The sequence below is a fragment of the Diabrotica undecimpunctata genome, chromosome 10 (assembly GCF_040954645.1).
Source record: "Diabrotica undecimpunctata isolate CICGRU chromosome 10, icDiaUnde3, whole genome shotgun sequence".
Lineage (NCBI taxonomy): Eukaryota > Metazoa > Arthropoda > Insecta > Coleoptera > Chrysomelidae > Diabrotica > Diabrotica undecimpunctata.
In genome coordinates, this window is record NC_092812.1 from 51,553,436 (window position 1) to 51,574,865 (window position 21,430).

A 21,430-nucleotide genomic window follows, 5' to 3' on the forward strand; every position below is an offset into this window, starting at 1 on the left:
AACTTTTCTATTGGAGTATGTTTTGATATTGGTCTATGTGCAAAATCTATATTTTTATTTCTTAAGTTATGTTAGTACAGTACATGTTATAAACGTAATCATCACCCTGTTATAAATAAAAAAACGGGATTGACAAAACTCTTGTTAAATCTACGTGTTTTTAAGTTTAAATATACTAACGCCACCGTGTAACGCAGTATAATCTTGGTGTTACAAATATCAAATCTTTTGATTAAAATTAATTCAGTTATTTATTTCATTGCCTAGGTTTAGTTATTGCTTAATACTTTAATTAGACGTATTAAATTGTTAATACTCGGTCGACACAGGTACAAAATCCAAAGAGCACTGCTCCGGAGTATAGATAATTTGTCGAATTCTTTATTGATCATTAGTTTTTAAACAGTTTGCGAACAAACTTTCGATAATCTTTGAGACATTTTTGTGTCTCTAATTTCCGGTATCCCAATTAAAGAATCAAGTGAATGTATTTAATCACCAATGGATTACCATTTTGTCCTCCCGCTTTGATAAATGAAAGCATTTGTAACATTTATCCATCTTAATACACTTCATAAATAGTTATGAAAAACACATCGGATCAGTAATTTAATGAATCAAAGGCAAAACCATTTGTATTTCAATATTGTTATATTTATTTACTCCACAGGCCATGAAGGACTGAAAAATGGGAAAATTTTCTAGGCTGCAATTTTACAAATGTTTTTATTACAGATAAAGTTTATTTAGACTTGGACGATAGTAAAGTCGAAATGAACTACACATGAGATAACAAGAACACAATCATTGTATCTTTAACGGCCTTCCCTGATTTAACCCATTTGATAACAAACTAAGCAAACCGAAAAAGGCATGCAGCACCTCTATAGTATATTTCACGAATTTGCGACTGTTTCGGATTATCGCTAGATACTCGAAACTCCCCTTGAAATTATTGATTACAATGTAATTTAATGTTTTCATTTTCATTATCAGTAAATATTTACCACTACAATTTAAAAATAATAGAATTTGTGATTTTCTTCTCTTTTTTCAGTAATAATTGTATATTTCTGTAAATGAATGTAAAATACATTATCAGTTTTTGCTTGTCTTTAACAGTTCTTCAAATATTGGGAGAGCTTGCCATTATATTAATTTTCTCAGAGCGGACCTTTTAAGTCAAAGATTTCATCCCTAATCAAAAATAGTCTCAACTTTGTGAAATATACTGTAACTAGACGTTATTTAATGATAGCCGTGATAGAAACATGCCAACACAATATTTCCATTAACTTCTGGTTCAATATATCGATTCCTGAAAAACATTTTTTTTTATCTTATAAACTCAAATAGATGAAACAAATGTTTGTTGCAGACTAACCACATTCTTGTTAGGAAAACTACGCATGTTTTTTTATTTACATTGGTGTTAACGATTAAGACAATGAAATTTGCAGTACACTAAATCATGTTTTCAAATTTTTTTATACCATTCGGGTAATAAAATACTACATTAAAACATAAAATAAATGTTATTGCTACAATGAACATGGCTCTTTCTGTTGATAGTAATTATGCGAGTAATACAGATAAGCATTATGCCACTGGTTCTTGGAAGTTAGAAATATTGAAATATATAAGTAATCGGTATAAAAACTAATAAATATAAATAAAATAATTTATTGTTTAGGTGATTTGGCTTATAACTTGTAGTATACTGTTCTATAAAAGGCAAGATTAGGAAAAGTCTTTATAGTTTTTTATAGATTACTAGCGGCCCAGATACCTAGTTCAGTGGTGAGTTTATCCGCCTTTGTTGCCGAATGATGTGGGTTTGATCGCCACTAAAAATAAAAATGTATTGCTCAGCTCGTCGCTTACAAGCGCGAATTTGTAATATGTCCAGTACAAACAGCTTCTCTACGTTTCTAAATGGATTCGGAGTCAACGTTAAAATTTTTAGGTTCCGTATCTATCTATCCACTTAACTACACACAGATATATGCAGAGGAGTCGCCTATGCTCAAAATTGGGTATGGCACATTCAGATAGATTATTAATCAATCTTCCATACAATACAGCAAAAAGAAATCTGGCAACCAGTGAGATCGATAGCAACATTCTTCATCGTCAATATGTTTCTTCTTCATGTCTTCTGTGCTGGTTTTGAATTTCCCTGGTTTAGGGATCATGATTGTGTTAAAAACTTTCCAGGAGATAGGAAAATAACTCAACCTTAGACATGCATTGATTATATTAGTAAGCAGCGGTATGATACTCTGGAAGTTTTTTGAGGCATCTTCTGTGGATGTCATATGGACCAGGAGAAGTGTTTTTCCCAAGGTTACACATCTGCCTGACGGTGTCCTCTTACACAGGTACTACCATCAGATGAAAATGGCCTCCATATGCGGTAGAGGGTTTGCAATATATATTCCACTCTCCGTTCGGTAGTCCTCGGTGTATGTGCACTGAAATTTGGATTATTTGGGGAGATAAGTGCGGCCTGTAGTTAATTTTTAAAAGCGTCAGCCTTGTTTCGTGGATTGTTGAGTATGATGTTATTTACTTTTAGATGAGAATGTGGCTGAGTTTTTGATTGGTTAGGATTTTGAATTTGGACCAGAATTTTGAACCTTCCCTGTAGTCAAGGCCAGAACTGAATCGCATCCACTGTTCTTGTTTCAGCTTGTTCACCTATAGTTTTATTGACGACCAAAGTCGGTTGTATTCTGTTTTTATGATGGGATATCGGAATCTTTTATACTCTCCGAATAGTCAACCTTTGACTTTAGCAATAATTATTTGTGTAATTTGAATTGAAATGGATGAAGCTTCTTGAAGAAGACTATTTTGGAAATTGCTATATCAGCAGAACTCCTTGTTGACAAATTGCCTAACTGAGGGAGGTTATGGTTGATGAATTCGTGGAATAATTCCCAATTAGCTTAACGATAATCTGGACTATATATTTCAGTAGCTATAAGGGAGTTGAAGTCAGTTTTGACTAGCAATGGAAGGTAGTCAGAGGTTGTTGAATCTCCAATGAAACATTCATCGTTGAATCTTCCCAGTACACTATTTGTAATAGGATATATGATGATATGGTGACATAAAGTATGCTGCTGCAACACCCGAGAAGTTCACCTAAATCGAAGAAGTGAGTGGATGTCTCTTGTAGTTTCAGTATTGCGGTTCTAGAAAATATGGTTCCCGCCTGAAACGTTTTGAAAAATGTTGCTAAACTCTGAAGGTTTAAAGAATTTCCTGTTTTTCAAATGTAGATACAAATGCATAATATATTAATCTTCTTTAAATTAAGTAACTCTGTGTTAGCTACCGGTTTTTCGTAAGAATTTATAAAAACTAGATGACGCATTAGATTTGGCTTACTTTCACTTTGAGCTTACCGTCCTGTGTGTCGTGACTTTGGTTTTTAAATCGCTTTAAATGTCCAAATACTATTGACATAATTAATCAGATAACCAACAGGTTATTGTATATTGAATATTTCAATTTGGAAATGTATTAAGAGCGAATAAGTTGACATTTAAAAGTTGTCGTGATAAAAATAAGATTAAGAATATTGTTTTAAACATCAGAGGTGGAACCAGTAGAAGTATTTCGGTACACGAGTATGTTTTAAAAATAGTGTTTTGCTTTCTTGCTACAAGTCATCGTTTAGTACGTGACTGTTTTGCGGTTTTCTTATAAAGTACAAAATGCGTAGATACTTTCTATATCAGAGGTCATTTTTAATGAGGGTCTATACTATGTACTTACTGCATTTCCTAAATACTATATTTTGAGGAGGCCACAAAATATTATAAAAAGCGTTGAAGATGAAAATTGGTAATGTAATTATGTATAGATACTAAATAATCAAGGTCATCAACGGTGGAGGAGTTTGAGATGTAAGATTACAAATAAATAAATCCATAAAAACTAAAGACATGACGAGAATAGAAAGCAGTACATAAACATAAAAAATACAAAAACTTAAAAATAACATTTATCGAGGAAAGAACTAATAAAAATGTAAAAATAAGATCTGAAGAAGTAAGATATTATCAGATAACTATAGAGAGTCTTTTAGAAAGACTATGAACTTTAAGCATGTTCATGCAAACTTGAACTTTAAAGTTTAAAGAGGGAAATTATCGAGGTGCAGATAATGTACCTACTAGAGAAGACAATATAAAAATTTGTAGGCTGTCAACATTGCTTTAAAAAGAGGATCTTTAAGACACCCACACACACACACACACACACACATGTATAATATAAAAAGAAATATAGAAAAATAAAAAATGTATAAATAGAAAATATTAAGAAGTAGAAGTAGAAGATATTAACAAAAGAGTTGATGAATGTCCAAAGATGTCCACTCAATACATGTGGTTCATATAAGAACGATCTAAATACATTCCTGTATCTGGAGAAATTCTAAAAGCAAAAGCTTTTAAATTTTACAAAAAAAAACACAAAGTAAGATGATTTTCGTGCCAGTGTTGAGTGGCTGAATAAACTATATAGAGTGAAAAATTATCAAGTAAAGAATCTGCAGTGCAAATATTTATCCAGCAGTTTAAACATAAAGTAGAACCACTGGATCTTTTTGGTAAAATCTATAATGCAGACGAGAGTTGTCTGTTTTGGTCATTGTTTCCAAACAAAACATTCGTATCCTCTAAAGAAGCGAGCGCACCAGTCGTTGAGTCGCAAGTGAGTAAGGATAGAATGACATTCATTCCGTATTCATATGCTACTGGAACACAAAAGTTGGATTCGTTAGTGATTGGTTCAGCTTAAAATCCCAGAGCTTTCAAAAACATCTGTCTACCAATCTGCTACAAGAACTAATTGAAAAGTTGGGTCACGAGAGATATGTTTAGTAAATGGTTCCATCAAGACTTTGTATCAGAAGTGAAGAAGTCTATGAAAAGATCCAACTTCATAAAAGTTTTACTCTTACTTGACAATACTCCAGGCCACCCAAATAAACACGAACTTTGATCAAGTGATCGGGAATATTCAAACCATCTTTCCACTACCAAACTCCATACCTTTATCGCAGTTGATGGATCAAAGTTTTATTCAATAAGTAAAGTCTTTGTGCAAAACAAAATGTTTATCCCATTATTTCTTAGAACGGTGACAACCCGGAGCCTCAGAGGATATTGTATTCTCTTTCGCTCACGCATGGAGCTCTGTTTCGCCTGTCTTAATCCAATCACCACCAAATTAGCTATGGCCTACAATGAATGCTGTATCGCAAAACACAGAAAAATCTGATCCTGAAGATAATTATTATATTACAGATTGGTTTCAATATTTATCAGAAAGCGTATTAAAGTAAAGATGATTTAAATTATTGGTTTGAGGGGACCAAAACTTAAGACATATAAAGAAATATATGAAGCAATATAGCAAGAAGAAGAAAGCCTAGTAGAAATATTGGTTGAGCCAAAGATAATATAATTCTTTGAAACGTGCGAGAAAATATTATAAAACAAGGACTACAAGTCCTTGTAATAAGGCGTTGATTCCCAAACCAGGACAAACAGATTACTCCTTAGCAAAATCATACAGGCCTATAAGTCTGACTGAACCACCCAAGAAGAAAAATATTAATGAAAACCCACTGCACCAGCGGCAGTGTGTGTATCGAGCAGGGAAATCAGATGAAGCCGCCCGGCACAATCTGGTGTCGGAACTCGATAAGAGTGTACACCAAAAAGAAGTCGCCCTTGTTTAAAGAAGAAGAAGGACTACAAGTTGTACAAAACAAACCTAAATTGAGGATTATTTCAAACTATGTTAACTATGTAATTAATTAAATGTAAGATATGTGAGATATAATGTAAGATAAGACGACTTCAAAAGAATCGCTGGGAATGGGCTGCAGGAAGGTCAATACCGACAGAACTGGACGAAATTAGGAAAAACCTATGTTCAACTTTAGACGCGGAAGGCTGGATGATGATGAAGCTATGTTACAATTTATACAAAAAAGGTATAGAACCTGAATACAAATTCATACTTTGTACCTATAATCTGGTTTATATATATATATATATATATATATATATATATATATATATATATATATATATATCTATAGTATAATACAATAAACACGCTAACATATTTACACATTATACGATATTGTAATAAAAATGAGGAAATTGGACGATATTAAAATTTGGAAGTATAGTTCAGATACGCCTATGGTTGATAAATACGGGAAAGTTGTTTAAAATGACAAATAGTAACTACTAGATAGATCGCAAAAAATCCTACCACACCCTCTTAATTAGTAAAGAGATATCACTCCATATCTTCGAGCGTATAAAACAAGGAAGGAAACATTCAGATTTTGTGAAATTGTATTTTCTCCAACTTTTCTTCTCTTAACTTTCAAATCCTATCTATATATCTGTTTATTTATGTGACAGAAAGCCGTGTTGCACTTTCGACTGCGATGTTATGCGTCTTTTGTAAAAAATTTTCATTACGTCATAAAGCACAGTGAATAATTATGATCCGATCCAGCTTCACCAGCGGAACGTTAGTTGTGTATATATTGTAAGATACAACTTTACTCCTAAATAAACTAAATATATACCGTATGTCACAATATATAAAATAACCATTTTTTACCGTTCATATTCTAGAATTGGTTAGTAAATTCATGTAATTTAAAACAAATTTATTCTATAAAAATTTAACTTCAAGAAATTTGTCTGCTGTCGGTCTGGATTTTTTTTATTCAATTATTACTCTTTATCTTCTATTTTTCAATATTAGCAACTAATCTATTCCCTAAAACTTCGCTTCAACACTTTCTTTTACAGTCAGGATTTCTTCTTAATTGAGTACTTAATTAAACTTCTTACGTTAACTTTCAGGTTCCTTTATTTATTTCTTCCGTGTTCGCCCCCAGTTGTTCGCCCTTCGTTATTTTAAAGTTTCGTATAAATCATTTTGACTAAATGTACTACATCAATTTCCGTTTATTTTCATTATCTACAATTCAGCAGTATTACTCGTCAAGACTAGGAATGACTTTATAGAAATTTTGCCCATTTGCGCAGAAATCAGACAAGGAATATATTCGGAGAGAAAGGGAAAGAGAATTCGGAGAACAACTCAACTACGTGATTTTTAAACGTAGTTTTCAAATCAAGTTTACTTCTTCTACTAAGATAATTTCCGCTAATTTTACTGCGTATTAAGTGGACTTACCGATTGTAGGATTTTCAAGGTCATTCCTAGTTTTGACAAAGTGTATCTCAATTTTTAGATATTGCTGAATATTTTCATGCACAAGCTAATATTGTAGATTTTAAGTCGTAGATTTCAAATGGGTCGTTTAAACTCATAGATTTCGCAGTGTGATCTAAAAGATTTTTTGTGTATGACCTACATACAGGCTCCTGGATTTTTCCAATTTTGGGACAAGTTTGAGGATGGGGCTTTTTGGGAAACAATAGAATGGTTTCTAGTCCAATGAAAAGGGTACTAATTCCTTAAGCATGACAATCTCATTACCAACATATTTTGACCAAACTGAGCCGTTTACAAACAAGTGGTTTTAAGCAATATTGAAATTTTATTGGAGTATCTCCTAGGAATATTAATAGCATTGCTAGAACCATGAAGCTCTATTCTTACTCCTTCATGTAGATTTGACCTAGAAATAATGCTATCATAGTTTTAATATAGTATGTACTTGTCTTAAACCTCATTTAAAAAAAATCCCATTATTTTTCCAAAGCTATTTCTATAAAAATATGGCTTATTTCTATAAAAAATATATAAGGAAAGGGGATTTGGGATATATCTTCTGAAGAATACACTAAACGAGAAGGGAAAAACGAGGATGGGAAGAACCAGCTTTTTCTTTATTTTGCGTTTTTTATGAGAAAAACGGTAATTAAGTATGTCCCTAACCACGTCCATGTCGCTTTATATTTATACTCGCTCCATATTAAAGAACTGACACAACTAACTGTCAATCGGCTGCCGAAGCCAGGCTGCCTAGTGCGGGGGATAGTAGCCTGGAAGAAACGTTCTTTAAATTTACATTAAATTTAAAATTTCTAATAATTCAGTCTTTGCTTGCTATGATATTCAAAAGTTTTCAGAGAATCTCAGTTAGATTAAAAGAGATTAAGATATAACCGAGTTGATTTGTAATTGTACAAATATTGCAAATTACACGTTTTTTATTGTTACATTACTAATAATATTTTTAAAATAATTCTTTTAATAAACTTTTTAACAGCTATAAAATTAAATAAACATTGTGGAAATTTGGTAAAACGTTATACCAAATGTTTTGGTAGAAACTGCATGCTTGTAGCAGCTATTTTTGAAGTTAACTGACTTTCTAAAATATCCAAACAAACTACTTGAGTTACAAGGCCGAAACCACAGACATAACAATTTGAAATATCGGGTTTTCTTTACCTTTTTGTCATTTTATGATATATTGCAGATAGAAGGGCAACTAACTTCTATTTGCTCTATTTAATTAGTTTATTTTTTTCTCCTATATTAATTTTGAACTCAGTCCCTTAATATCGATCGTCTCCTAATATAGGTAAGGTTGGATCATTTTCCAATAGCGTTAATTTACCCTTAGAAGATATTTAAGATTTTGCCAAACCTTTTTGAATTTATTTATTGATTTACTGGGTTAATCTCCTTTACTTATCTTTAATTTTCTTTGCAGAAAGAGAAAAGAAAGTCTAGATTCAACGTCTTCGCACACAGCAGGTGATTTACCTGTGGTGGGCCAACGTGGTATGGCTGAATTGCCCGAGGGGGCAGCCCCTCCTGAGGACCAACATAATTGGAGAGCTTTTTACGAACATCCCCTGACCGCCGCCACGACTGCCATGCTCAACATCGGCGGAGGAGCAGAAGACCAATCAACAGCTATGGGACTGATATACGAATACTACAAGATACCTGATTCCAAAGATAAATTAGCTGATATTTGGTCGTAAGTATCCAATCTGCAACTTAGCTAATACCGCTATGCAATATTATAATTTGAATAATGTGATGTTATGCTTTCAGCTTATATTGTTACCATCACAGAAGGAATTAGGTCGTAATTCGTTACGAATTATATCGTAAAATTAAAGAGAATCCTGTATAAACTGATATAATTCTTTTACAATCTTCAGTATGTATGTAATGTTTTTTAAGTCATAATTAACTTTACCAACTTGATAGCCAATGTTCATCCAACGCTGATCAAACGTCTGTGATTTAGTGCACACAAGCCTTAGTTTTCTTTTCGGTTTCTACTTCGTTTCCATTCATTTATCTTTGAAGCTTTTTATATCTTCTGTTCTCTGGCAAATATCATATTCACAATGCTTTACCCTCTCTGATAGGGAAAAAGTTTGTTTTAAGTTTTACTTAGTTTAGTTTTTTACTAAGTTTCATTTCAATCTGTCAATTCATTCTTTGCATCCACCGTATTCACCCGATTTGACTCTTGGAGACATCCATCTGTTTCAATACCTAAAAAAATTCATGTGTGCAAGCTTTTTTCACTTCACGGATGGAATTCATAAATTATAATCTCGTTGAAACAAGTGTATTGATGTTCAGGGAGAGAGAGGGACACTATACTGAATAGTAAAGTCTATTTCAAAAAATAAAATTGTTTTTTTTTACTTATCGAACCGAAAAATCTATTGAACGGCCCATTATTATACTTGTTCACTACTTTTTTTCTTCTTTTTTCGTATCATTAGGACGTCTCATTCTGAAAGCTGGCGATCCAAATGGCAATTGTAGAGGTCAAATCACCTCGTCAGGTCCTTTAACCATGAATTTAGGCGTTTTTGTATTGACCTTTGACCCTATATTTTACCCTTTAGTATATTTATCTTTCTCTTAATACATGACCCAAGTACTGCACTTTTCATTTTTGGATGGTACTTTAAAGTTGTTTTGTTTACTCCTGCAATGGAGAACCTCGTTGCTGATGATCTATATTTTTTTACTGATAGTTTTTTCGCGGCAATCAATATTCTCAATTCAACTTGAATTTTAGTTTTGAAATGTTTACCGACTTTACAGTACAATACTATATGGTCAATTTTCTATACCACAGATCATAGAGACATAAAAGGTACAATAATAAACTTTAATACCAAAAATATGAATTGTATAATGCTGGGCTGTCATTTTTTAGTAAATAAGTATAACTCAGTGAATTAGTTACAAAAGTTTTCTATTGTTGATATGCCACATTACAAAACAAACTATCATGTATGCAAACAGATAAAATTTAGATTTTTTTATACTAACCCCATTGTATGCCATAATATATAGTTCGCCTATAAAAAGGAGCCCTATAAATCTGTCAAAGGAAACTTTTATTTCAAATAAATTCACATATATTTATCGCCAATTTTTATACGGCCCGACTCTTTTTTGTTCGGGCCAAATCCAATGGTATACGAATTTTTATAATGCTCTTAAAATCATTATAAATATTTATTCCACTTCCAAGAAGGGTGTATCTAATGTTTCCCTTTTGTAACTATCTTATAAGGAGATATAAAATCAGTTTAATGTTTGTATGAAAATAATATATGTCTCAAGGTTTTTACACTTCTTTGATAAATATATGTTTCGCACAGTTATATAAACCGGACGAGATCTATCATTTTTAAATCCGTTTTTTCCTGGTGTAGATGAAATAACATCCATTTATGTTCAAGAATATGATGAAAAAAGTAATAAATTATTGTTGAAATAATCAATAACGTGGTCAAATAAGAAATGAAGCTTGTTGACACCAGCTGAGCTTTTGGATTTATTTTAACTATTTTTTACTTCTAAAGAATTTGTTATTTACTTTATAACTTTACCATCTTGAGAGTTGTGTGAAGTAGATTTTTGATAATTTTTAATATTTTAAATTCCTACTGTTATTACTATTTTAATTATCTAGAATTATCTATGAGTTGGAGGATCCTAGGAGGATTTTTATTGGGAGGAAAAGAGAGATATTATATTGCATGCGAATTGAAAACATGGTGTTATTGATGGAACGGATATTGTGTTGTCGTCAAAATCAAAATCGGCTGATTATTACTATAACATAGATACGGAGATATTTGTGAAATGGTTGATGAAAGAAAAACTGCTTCCAAGTTTACATGAGCCATATGTTATAGTTTTGGGTAATTCTCCATACTTGCTCAGCATAGTAGACCGTTTAAGTTAAAGCTTTCATCCCTAATAAAAAATAGTTGCAAATTTGTGAAATGTGTTGTAGGAGTGTTTCATAAGAGCACAAGTAATCACCAGAGAATTTTATCGATAGGATCGACTTTATCAGATGAGAATACTCGATGCGTTTGTTCTGTTTCGCAAAATATATTTGGAAAAATCACTCCTACAATGTCGCAAGTTTAGACGAATAAATAACACTCACTTTGAATCCTGTTACTGATAATTTGTTGAAATAATATTTAATAGCGGTTAATCCTTTTGAGCATTTGTGAGTCTATTTTAAAAGAAACGTACGAGTTTGTAGACTTTTTTTATTTATCGTTTATTATCTTTTTAGTTTTTTAAGCGATTGCATCTAAAAAGGCGAAAAATGTTCACAAAATTTCATCATTTTATATGCTGAAATATTTATTTTTTAACGCTTCTTACACCTCACTTCTTCAGACAATAAAAAGACTTCTTTGCAAGTAGGGTATCAGAGATATGCAATGGGGCGAGAAACTGCGGAGGTAAATAGGGCATTTAAAGGCGGGATAGTTCAATGACTTTTGTGAAACATGCGACCTATCTACTACAAACCAAATAGAAATAATTCGTTAAATACACGCGAGCTACAGCTCACCCACTTTATTCGCCAGTTGTTATAGACCAAGAAATATGTTTGAAATAACTAACATAAGAGCTTGTTCTGATCTTATGCGGTGTTAGCACTTCATAAAATTCAATCTCCTTTATTTACTCCCACTAAACAGCTTACTGTATTTTTGAGAATTTCTGTTTATAGTCCAGGGCTTGTTCACTATCCTCAGAACTTTTTCATATAACCAGTTTCGAAATATATTTCCCGTTATCCCTGAAATCAAGTAAAGCTAATTAGAGTAAATAAATTACCAGAAATGGGATAGAATAACAACACAAACAGCAACAAAATACTGGAACAAATACAAAAATAAATACAACAATATGCGATAATCAACACCTTTCTAAAAAACATAATGCTAGCATTGCTTACAGTTTATTAAAGAGTTAACATATCTGACGACTGAATACGAATTTTTTCTATACTTTTCCTAAAACTAGGTGATTTATCAACTTAAAATTATTATCTCTGTCTCTCTCTCTCTCTCTCTCTCTCTCTCTCTCTCTCTCTCTCTCTTTAGTTCCATTCTTCCCTGTGGAGTATTGGGCGCTTATGCGTTTCTTGTTCATTTTCTGGATACACTGTGTACTAGTTCCTTCTATTCGCTTCTATTTCTTGCTGTGTTCTTGAGTTCACCCCATCTTAGTCCAATTATTTTGTGTTCTCTCGTTTTAATTCTTTTCCAACTGTTGTGTCGTCTTCCTTTCTTTTGTAAATGAATCACGTCGTTTATTCCAACATTTAGTGGCCTGAAGGCATTATTATACATACTGTTTTTAAATACCAAATTTTTTAACGTATTGGTTTTTCTTGTTCAGTGTTAGGTTTAGTCTTAAATATGAGCGCTCTTAATGTAATAATAAATGTCACTACAATTAAAGATACATAATTATTTTAAGGTACAGTTTTTCTGACAAGTGTTTTATGCTTGTCAGCTATTCCAAATTAGATTTATTCTCCGGTCTATTATAATTTAATTCAGATAAGCTGCATTCACTTAAATCCGATCGCAGTGAAACTAGAGGAGATCTAGATAGATACAAATATAATATACAAATCTAAAAATGACAGTTGTCTTCGACCAGATAAGGAGTGTTCAGCGTATTCATGATTAATGAGCAATTCTGCGCAATCTCAATATTCATCTCCAGAAATAAGTTTACTAACCACAATTTAATTAGAGTTTTGATAGATCCTGAATATTAATAAACATTTTTAAATATTGAATCGTTTTAATATGCTATGAGACATTTTACATGTCCTCTATCTATTCTGTTAGGAGCTAGTCTAGATCTTTATAGAAAATATGTATTTGAAAACGATCAAAATGAATATGCGGGTCATCTTTAATAAAAATAACACATTTATGATGGAAAGTTGACACAAATTAAAACTGAGGGGAAAAACAAAAAAGGGATATAACATAAGGATGGGAAAACTAGTTTAATAAATCTAATTGCCAACTAGACTCTTACACAACTATTAAGAGGACCAACTGGATGTTTTATGTTTGATTGCTAGTTAAAAGTATAACTATTACTGCCAACTTGATTCTTATTATCTCTCAATTTTTTTTATTATTATATTTATTAGCAATCTAAAACAATTATATAGGCTGTGATGACTACATATAGTGTTACTGCCCTATAAGGCATGATGTAGTATTGTTCAGCAGCAGGTTCTCCTTATTATTTTTGGTAGGTCTTCTGACCAGCGACTCTTCAGCCTTCAGACTTAATTAGCAAAAAGTAGTTCAAGTATTCGTGCAGTGTTTGTTTCGAGACATTTCGAGCCACCATATGAAGAATTTTAAGGGACATCTTTAAGGGACATTAAAGTGGAATTTGCTTGGTAGTTTCCATTTGTGGAAGATGTTTGAAAATTTTCTAGGTGAATATGTAAGATGTCTGAAGTGATTTTAGAATCATCATGCAATGCTAGTACGTCTGGTTTTGTTAGCAACTGCTCCTATAACCCCTTTTTGTGTTTTGTGGTAGGTCTGAAGTTTATAATACATAAAAAGGGTTCCAAAGACTCCTTTCATTTACTCTTACTATGAATTCTCTATTAGTGATGTAGGAATTTATTTGTTAAAAGTAGTTGATTGATAGATATTTTTTAATTTTTAAGAGCAGGTCTGGATAAGTTTATTTCATGGCTTTAAAGATGAAAACAATACCATATGTAAAGGCTTATCAGAAAAATTGAAAAGGATGCCAAATAAGTACATCACAACAACATTCAAAACAACCAACACACTGAGATTTATAATGTGCAAAACCAAACCTAACAATACACAAGAAAGATCAAGGAACTGCATCTATAAAATACACTGTGAATTCAATAATTTCTATGTGGGAAAAATAACAAGACCACTGAGTGTCAGGATAAACGAGCATGAAACATAAATCAAGAACAAAGATTTCGACAAATCTCAGATATTCAAATATGCCTGAGATAACGTGCACGGAGTACAATGGAAAGATACATCAATATTCATAATTAAAACACACATGAAAAAGAAAAAAAATCAAAGAATCAGCTCTTATCTTACTTACTGAAGAAAAATATTCAGCACATCTATCAACAGAATGTAGCAGGCTTTGGTTGTAAATACTAAAAGAAGAAGTTAACAACAAGAACATACCAACAAAAGCCGATTAAAGGAAGTCGCAGACATCATATACAATTATACACAATACAGAAACATATAATCTATGTTAAACACATGTTATACAAACAAATAAAACAATAAAATACACAAAACAAAGAATTTAATATTTGTCATCATCAGTGGCATTACAGCTCGTTATGAGCCAAAGCCTTTTTCAGAACAATCTTCCATTCGCTCCTGTCTCTGGCAACTCTTCTCCATGCTTTAACTTATATGGATTTTAGATCATCCTCTATGTTATCTTGATACCTAAGTTTTGGTCTTCCTCTGGCTCGTCTTCCCACTGGTCCTCTTCGGTCGAAAATTTTTCTAATCGTTGCATCTTCATCTCGCCTAATTACATGTCCTATCCATCGAAGGCGTGCTAATTTAATACATGTTACAACGTCAGGTTCCCCAAAACTTCTGTATAACTAAAAGTTGTAGCGCCTACGCCACAAACCCTGTTCTTGGACTCCTCCATATATTTTCCTTAGAATTTTCTCTCGAAACGTTTAAGCAATTCTTGGTCATTCTGTGTAAGTGACCACGTTTCTGACCCGTATGTTAACACTGGCCTTATTAGTGTTTTATATATGGTAACTTTAGTTTTTCTGGGTAATTTTGGGGCCATCTGTTTCCTCAAGCCATAATATCACTTATTGGCAAGCACTATTCTTCTTTAAATTTCTTCGCTGACATAGTTTTTCTGGGTAATTTTGGGGCCATCTGTTTCCTCAAGCCATAATATCACTTATTGGCAAGCACTATTCTTCTTTAAATTTCTTCGCTGACATAGTACAATACATATACTTGGTTTTCTGTGCGTTTATTTTCAATCCCATTCTCAGTGCAGACTCCCTTAGTGATCGAAATGCTTCGATCAGAGATTCTGTGGACCTAGCAATAATGTCTATGTCATCTGCATATCCGACCACTTGTACAGATTTATTAAAGATGGTGCGATTCGTATTAATATGGCACTTTCCAATTACTTTTTCTAGTGCAAGGTTAAACAAGAGACATGACAGTCCATCTCCCTGTCTCAGTCCATTTTTACAATAGAAGGGTCTTGAAAAGTCGTTTTTGGATTCTGACTACACTCTCTACGCCTGTGAGTGTAAGTTCCGTTAGTTGAACAAGATGAAGTGGCATTTGAAATTCCACAATACCCTGTAGAAGTTTTTGTCTGTTGACTGAGTCGTATGCGGCTTTGAAATCCACGAATATGTGGTGGGTGTCGACTCCGAACTCAAGCGTTTTCTTAAGAATCTGCCTGACTGTAAAGATTTGATTCGTTGTTGATTTATTGGGTCGGAAACCGCACTGGTAGTTCCCAACTATTTGTTCAGCATAGGAGATTAATCTACTGTACAATACGTTGGACAATATTTTATATGCCACGTTAAGTAGGGTGATTCCTCTATAATTATCACACACCATCATATCTCCCTTTTTGTGAAGAGGGTGCATTACACTACCTACAACTACCTACAAACAATAACTTGTTGGTTATACATTTTGCCGAAATTTTGTTTTATAAAATATTCCTTTTTTGAAAACAATTTCCGGAGAGGAAATCAAAACGTCAAACACATGTTACCTGATGAAGGTGACTTGTCTGAGAAAACATGTTTGGTCCAGACATTTCTGGTTATTTGGCCAGAATGATTGATTCATTTTTATTTATTTTTTTACGGATATATTTGCTTGCGGTGATTCCCATCTTTGCTGACTATCTTTTTTTCAAACTTACATATATCTTCCTTTAACCTAAATATTTTAATTCAACTTTTCTTATTCCCTATTTATATTGATATTGGTTTAGACAGTCTTGTTCAGTGTTTTTACCTAACTAACATATAGAAAAAAAAACGCACTCAAATTAATTTGCCTTTTAAATTTCAATTTAAAATGTGTAATAAAATATCCAAGTTGTCAGTATAAGAGAGGTTGTTTAGATAAAATCACTGATGTAAAATGATTTTTACCCAAAAATATATTTTAAAACAATTAATTGAAATACTACAAAGTAAAAATTTCAGAACAATTCAAAGGTTTAGGCATTTTAAAGAAATAAGTATCCCAATGCCACATTGCTTAGTCTGGACCTGAACTCACAATATTATATATTTGGTTCGAAAAGAATGAAAGCTCTGTTTAAGAGTATATAATGACGCCTTTAATTGTTGGGTAAAATGTGTCAATTTTTGGCTGATTCAAATTTCACACCCATTTATCAATATCAAATTTAAAATAATGTTTGTTTTATTACTAATAATAATAGACAGGAGGCGTAAAATATGCGGAATGAGATCTATTAACTGGAGAAATTAAGATCAAACAAGTTCGTAGATGGGCATGCATACTCATTTTTACTTCAAATATATTATGAGATGTAAGTTTAAGTCAGTGATTTAGCAATTATCTAATTGCCATCACTTACTCGTCATTAAGTTTCTAAATAACTAATCAATAGAAATGGAGCAATTAAAGAGAAAATTGAAATATTTAGTAAATACTGGGTGTTAGTCACGCCTCTTTGTCGTAAGATTTTACATAAATTACTTATAGTGCCTATCGATACATACCGTTACTTAATAAATATTTATTGCCACTAGTAGACTCTCCGAACATAAAGTATATAGCAGTGTTGTATCCATAACCAATAAGGAATATCTACATAATTCTTTTAATGGTATGTGATATTTCAAAATAAGTATTTCTCTACGAGAAAATCATGTAACGTTCTTTACTTTTTTATCATGTGTTTACAAAGAAAAATTCCAGTTATACTACTATTAGGAAATTAATTACCTTTTACATTACACATTTGTTTTCGGTGACGATACTATCACGCGTATCTCAATGTTTAATGACAAAATTTTATTAACATATAATTTTTCCGTTTTATTTGTTAACACCTCCTTTTTGTTATTCCAAAGGTCTTTGTGATATGTCGATTAGAAGAAATATGGGTGTATTGATTGTGAGATATCATATGCATAATACATAGCAATTGAAATAAATCATGAGATGACTTGACATTGTCAATGTACAGTTTGGTTATAGTCGTATGTTTTTAGTTTACTCTTTTTTCTCTAATGTGCATTCTTCTCATTGCTTCCCATAGTTCTTTCCAGGGCACGTTATCGTATGCTTTCTTTAAGTCGATAAAGGTCATATGTGTTTCAATATCTTTCTTCTTTTCTATCACCTGTCTCATTATGAATATTTATCTACACATGATGTAGGTTTTCGAAGACGGCTTCTTCTTGGTCCATGTGTTGCTCTATTTTTTCTTTCATAACTGCGGAAAAGATTCTTGCTATTGAAGGGATTACATTGATCCCTCTATAGTTATTTGTTGACCTCTTGTCACCTTTTTTGAAAATGGAAAACATGTATGATAGATTCCTTTCATCTGCAATCTCCTCTCCTGCTTCGATTTTATTGAACATTACTGTTATAAAGGATATGGTCCTTACGTTTCCATATTTCAGCATGCGCCTCCATTTTTATGTTCCCCGGTCCTAGTGCTTTGTTGTTTTTGGCTTTCTTTTTAGTGCTGTAGTTATATCTTCCTCTGTGATTTCGGGTTCCTCCGTTAATATTATCACAGGATCTGTTGAGATATACTCCGGTCTATTCTCCTGCAATAATTTTTTGTAATGGTTTGTCCACTTCTTTGTTATCTGTATGATATTTCTAATGTTTTTTATTTTTTGCCATGCTTCTGTTGATCTGTTATATCCTATCGTGTTGTCTATGTCTTTGACATTCTCTCCTAGTATTCGTTCTTCTCAAGGCCTATTTTTTGCCTCACGTGTCTGAGGGTAACATATTCTACTCGTGTTTCTGGGGTTCTGTCGTTTTTCCATTTATGAAACGTATCTTTTCATTTTAATCATCTCTTCTGGGTCGCCACTGTATTTCTCCAAATATTTATTCTTGTCTTGTTCAATACAAGAATAAATATTTGGATAAATAACTCCATCTCATTGGTTCTTTACTGATTACTAATGTTCTAGTTTTCTAAGTTAAAATCGTCGTGTTAAGTTCTTTTTTATTAGAAGAATCTCTTATCCTTAGAAGATCTTATTCCATATTAAAATTTATTGGAGTTAATTCATTCTCAAAGGTAGTCAGTCACTGCTTCTTAAAATAGACACATACACGCGATGAGGATTAACTTTGAATGAACTTGTTTATGAGTTTCATTAGATTCCTGACAAATAACTATCCTGTATGTGTTCCAAAGATAATTAAAAGAGCTCAAACAAATTTTTGGGTTACCTTATTTTTTTGAACTTCTGTTTTCAAAACAAAATCAAACAATTTTTAACAACAAATGAGTTTCTTATATTTTTGTTTGAATTTTTGAGTGGAAGTAAATACATTTCCAACCAAAGTAATTTTTATTCAACAGCAATTACGATTTTTGTCGATAAATAAATGTTGTTTTGTGGTGGGAACTATATAATACAGTTATGACGATATATCAGTTGGAGCAAAACTAGTTTTATAGTAACTAAAAATACCACACACTACACTAAGACCACTACAAAGCACATAAAAATAGATACGACACACATAGAGACACCATTTGGAATAATGTTATTTTGTACCTTTTTATTTGAAATGAAATAGAACCAAAAACGGCAGCTTCTACTCGTATATACGGTAGCACGATTTGGATAAAAGGAGCATTCGCACAAAATTGTGGGCATCGGATTTCAGAAGGAAGTGTTCCCCAATACTAACTATACATACTGCAGACATTAAGGACGCACGTTTATTATGAATAAGAATGGCACAGAAACACAATAGGGTTGAATTTGTATAAGAGATCGAGAGGGTTGCCCGGCACAAGTAGAATAATGCGAGATGAGTGATGACACTGTCAAAAATGCGTAGACAATAAGCATCTGTGCAAAGTTTATTCACATCTTCACCCAACGTGTAACGGAGGATTAAATCGTAAAAAATTCAATCTTAAAAGTTAGTTTGAAATTAGATAGTAAAATTTGCTGTTAAATATTCATCAATAACGAGTCTTTGTGAAAAAATACAGAAATTACAACAAATCAAAACATAGCAGTATTCACACACAAGGGAAGAATCCAGTATTTTTGTCCGATACCTACCTGTTTGTGACACTTCACTTTTTTAATTAACTTAAAAAATGCCGTGGAAAATATTCTAGCGTTGAAAATGCATGATTGATCATAATATATAATGCGTCTAGAAAGCATGTGCGTTTTAATTTTCCTAAAACTATCATGTTCTTTAAACAATTATAATAGAAAATTTTAACTGAAGTAAAAATGAAAAACTGTCAGTCAGAGACAACTATGTTTCATTTTAGATTAAAAATTCTGACCTCAACGTGATAGAATAGCAAAGAAGGAAATTCCAAATCCTTTCTAGATGTACTATACTAAAGATCAAATTGGAATTTGCACAAAAACCATTCAAGAAAGATCTATGATCAACGGTGTGGTAAATATGATGAAAAACTGTCGATGTAATGAACTTCCATAAATAGTAGTTGAATTAGTAAAAGTACTTTCTTAAATTAACAAATTGGTAAATAATAAAAATTCACTTTTTTCTTTGCAGTTATTGCTGTTGAGCGTTAGGGTACCTACTTTACCAATTCAAAATATGAAATTATTAATACTATAAAGGTAATAGAACCATCCTGCGAATGGCAATCAATTACAATGTTTCGATTGTTTGCGATTTGAGTTAACAGTCTGTAATACTGATTAAAGTAAACAAAATCATATAAAAATCGATATTTTTATCTACCGACTTGTACACACACCTATGAGACAAACATTTTTACGGTTATTTCTATTATATTAAATGTAGCATGTCGGAATAAACCTGAAAATGATGACATTTGCTTGTCTCTACTCGAAAGATCTGAAGAGCTTTATATGCAAATAAAATTGCTTAAAAACTTCTTAGTATGTCTGAAATACGAATAAAATTATGATTTTATATCACATATAATCTTTGTAAGGAAATTCAAACAATTTTTATTAAACTGTACATCATAAGTCCATACCTACTGTTCCTTCATTTACAGTTGCTTTTACAGTCAATTAAATTCTATATAATAAATATGGATTGAGTAAATTTTGCAGTTTGACATGCATTGATATGGTTCTGAAGATATTTGTTTGTGGAATTATTCGTTTTAATTATTATATTTTTTGGTAATTGATCAAATTTAAATAAAATATATTTTTTTTCTATTTCCTTAAGAACTATTTTTTTAAGACAAATTTAACCCAGGCAATAATAACTATTAAGCTTGCCAATAAGTACAAGACCGTTATAATTAACACGAATCTTAGCATTTATAAAACAATAACAAAGATGACACAGAAATTATAGGAAATAAAATTTATATGGAAGATAAAGGACAGTAGGGACGAATTTAAAAAGTTATCATTTTAATCACAATAATTATGATGTTGCCACACAAATAGACAATGTGGCATACTAATAAGCATGGGTGATAATATCCTGACAACATTAGAAGACATAAATGACGAATGGAAAGCGTATATACAAAATCTATAAATTTATTATGTAATAATTTACCCATTCTAACATCAAAATAAAACACGCATTGAAAAACATTATCAGTGAAACTGTAAAGCTCTTCGAAGATGAAAATTTAGATCTTACAAAAATCTTCAATATTGTATATAAAATCTAGAAAATTTGTATGAAGAGGATATGGGCCTAGAACAATTTGGTTTCAGGAGCAGTATGGAATCCCGAAAGGCATTGTTTAGTTTCATTGTGCCCATGCAAAAATGTTGAAATCAACAAAAAGAAGTATA

The 21,430-nt window shown here is 31.9% G+C and overlaps 1 protein-coding gene across 3 annotated transcripts in view; it reads left to right on the forward strand.

Moving 5' to 3' along the window:
* The window catches only part of grh (grainy head), a 311,557-nt gene that overhangs the window by 235,341 nt on the left and 54,786 nt on the right, over positions 1–21,430 (forward strand). For all 3 annotated transcript variants that reach the window (XM_072545678.1, XM_072545676.1, XM_072545675.1), the window contains exon 3: positions 8,744–9,016. In XM_072545678.1, coding sequence (XP_072401779.1) covers positions 8,744–9,016 — 273 coding nt within the window. The remainder of the gene's footprint in view (positions 1–8,743; positions 9,017–21,430) is intronic.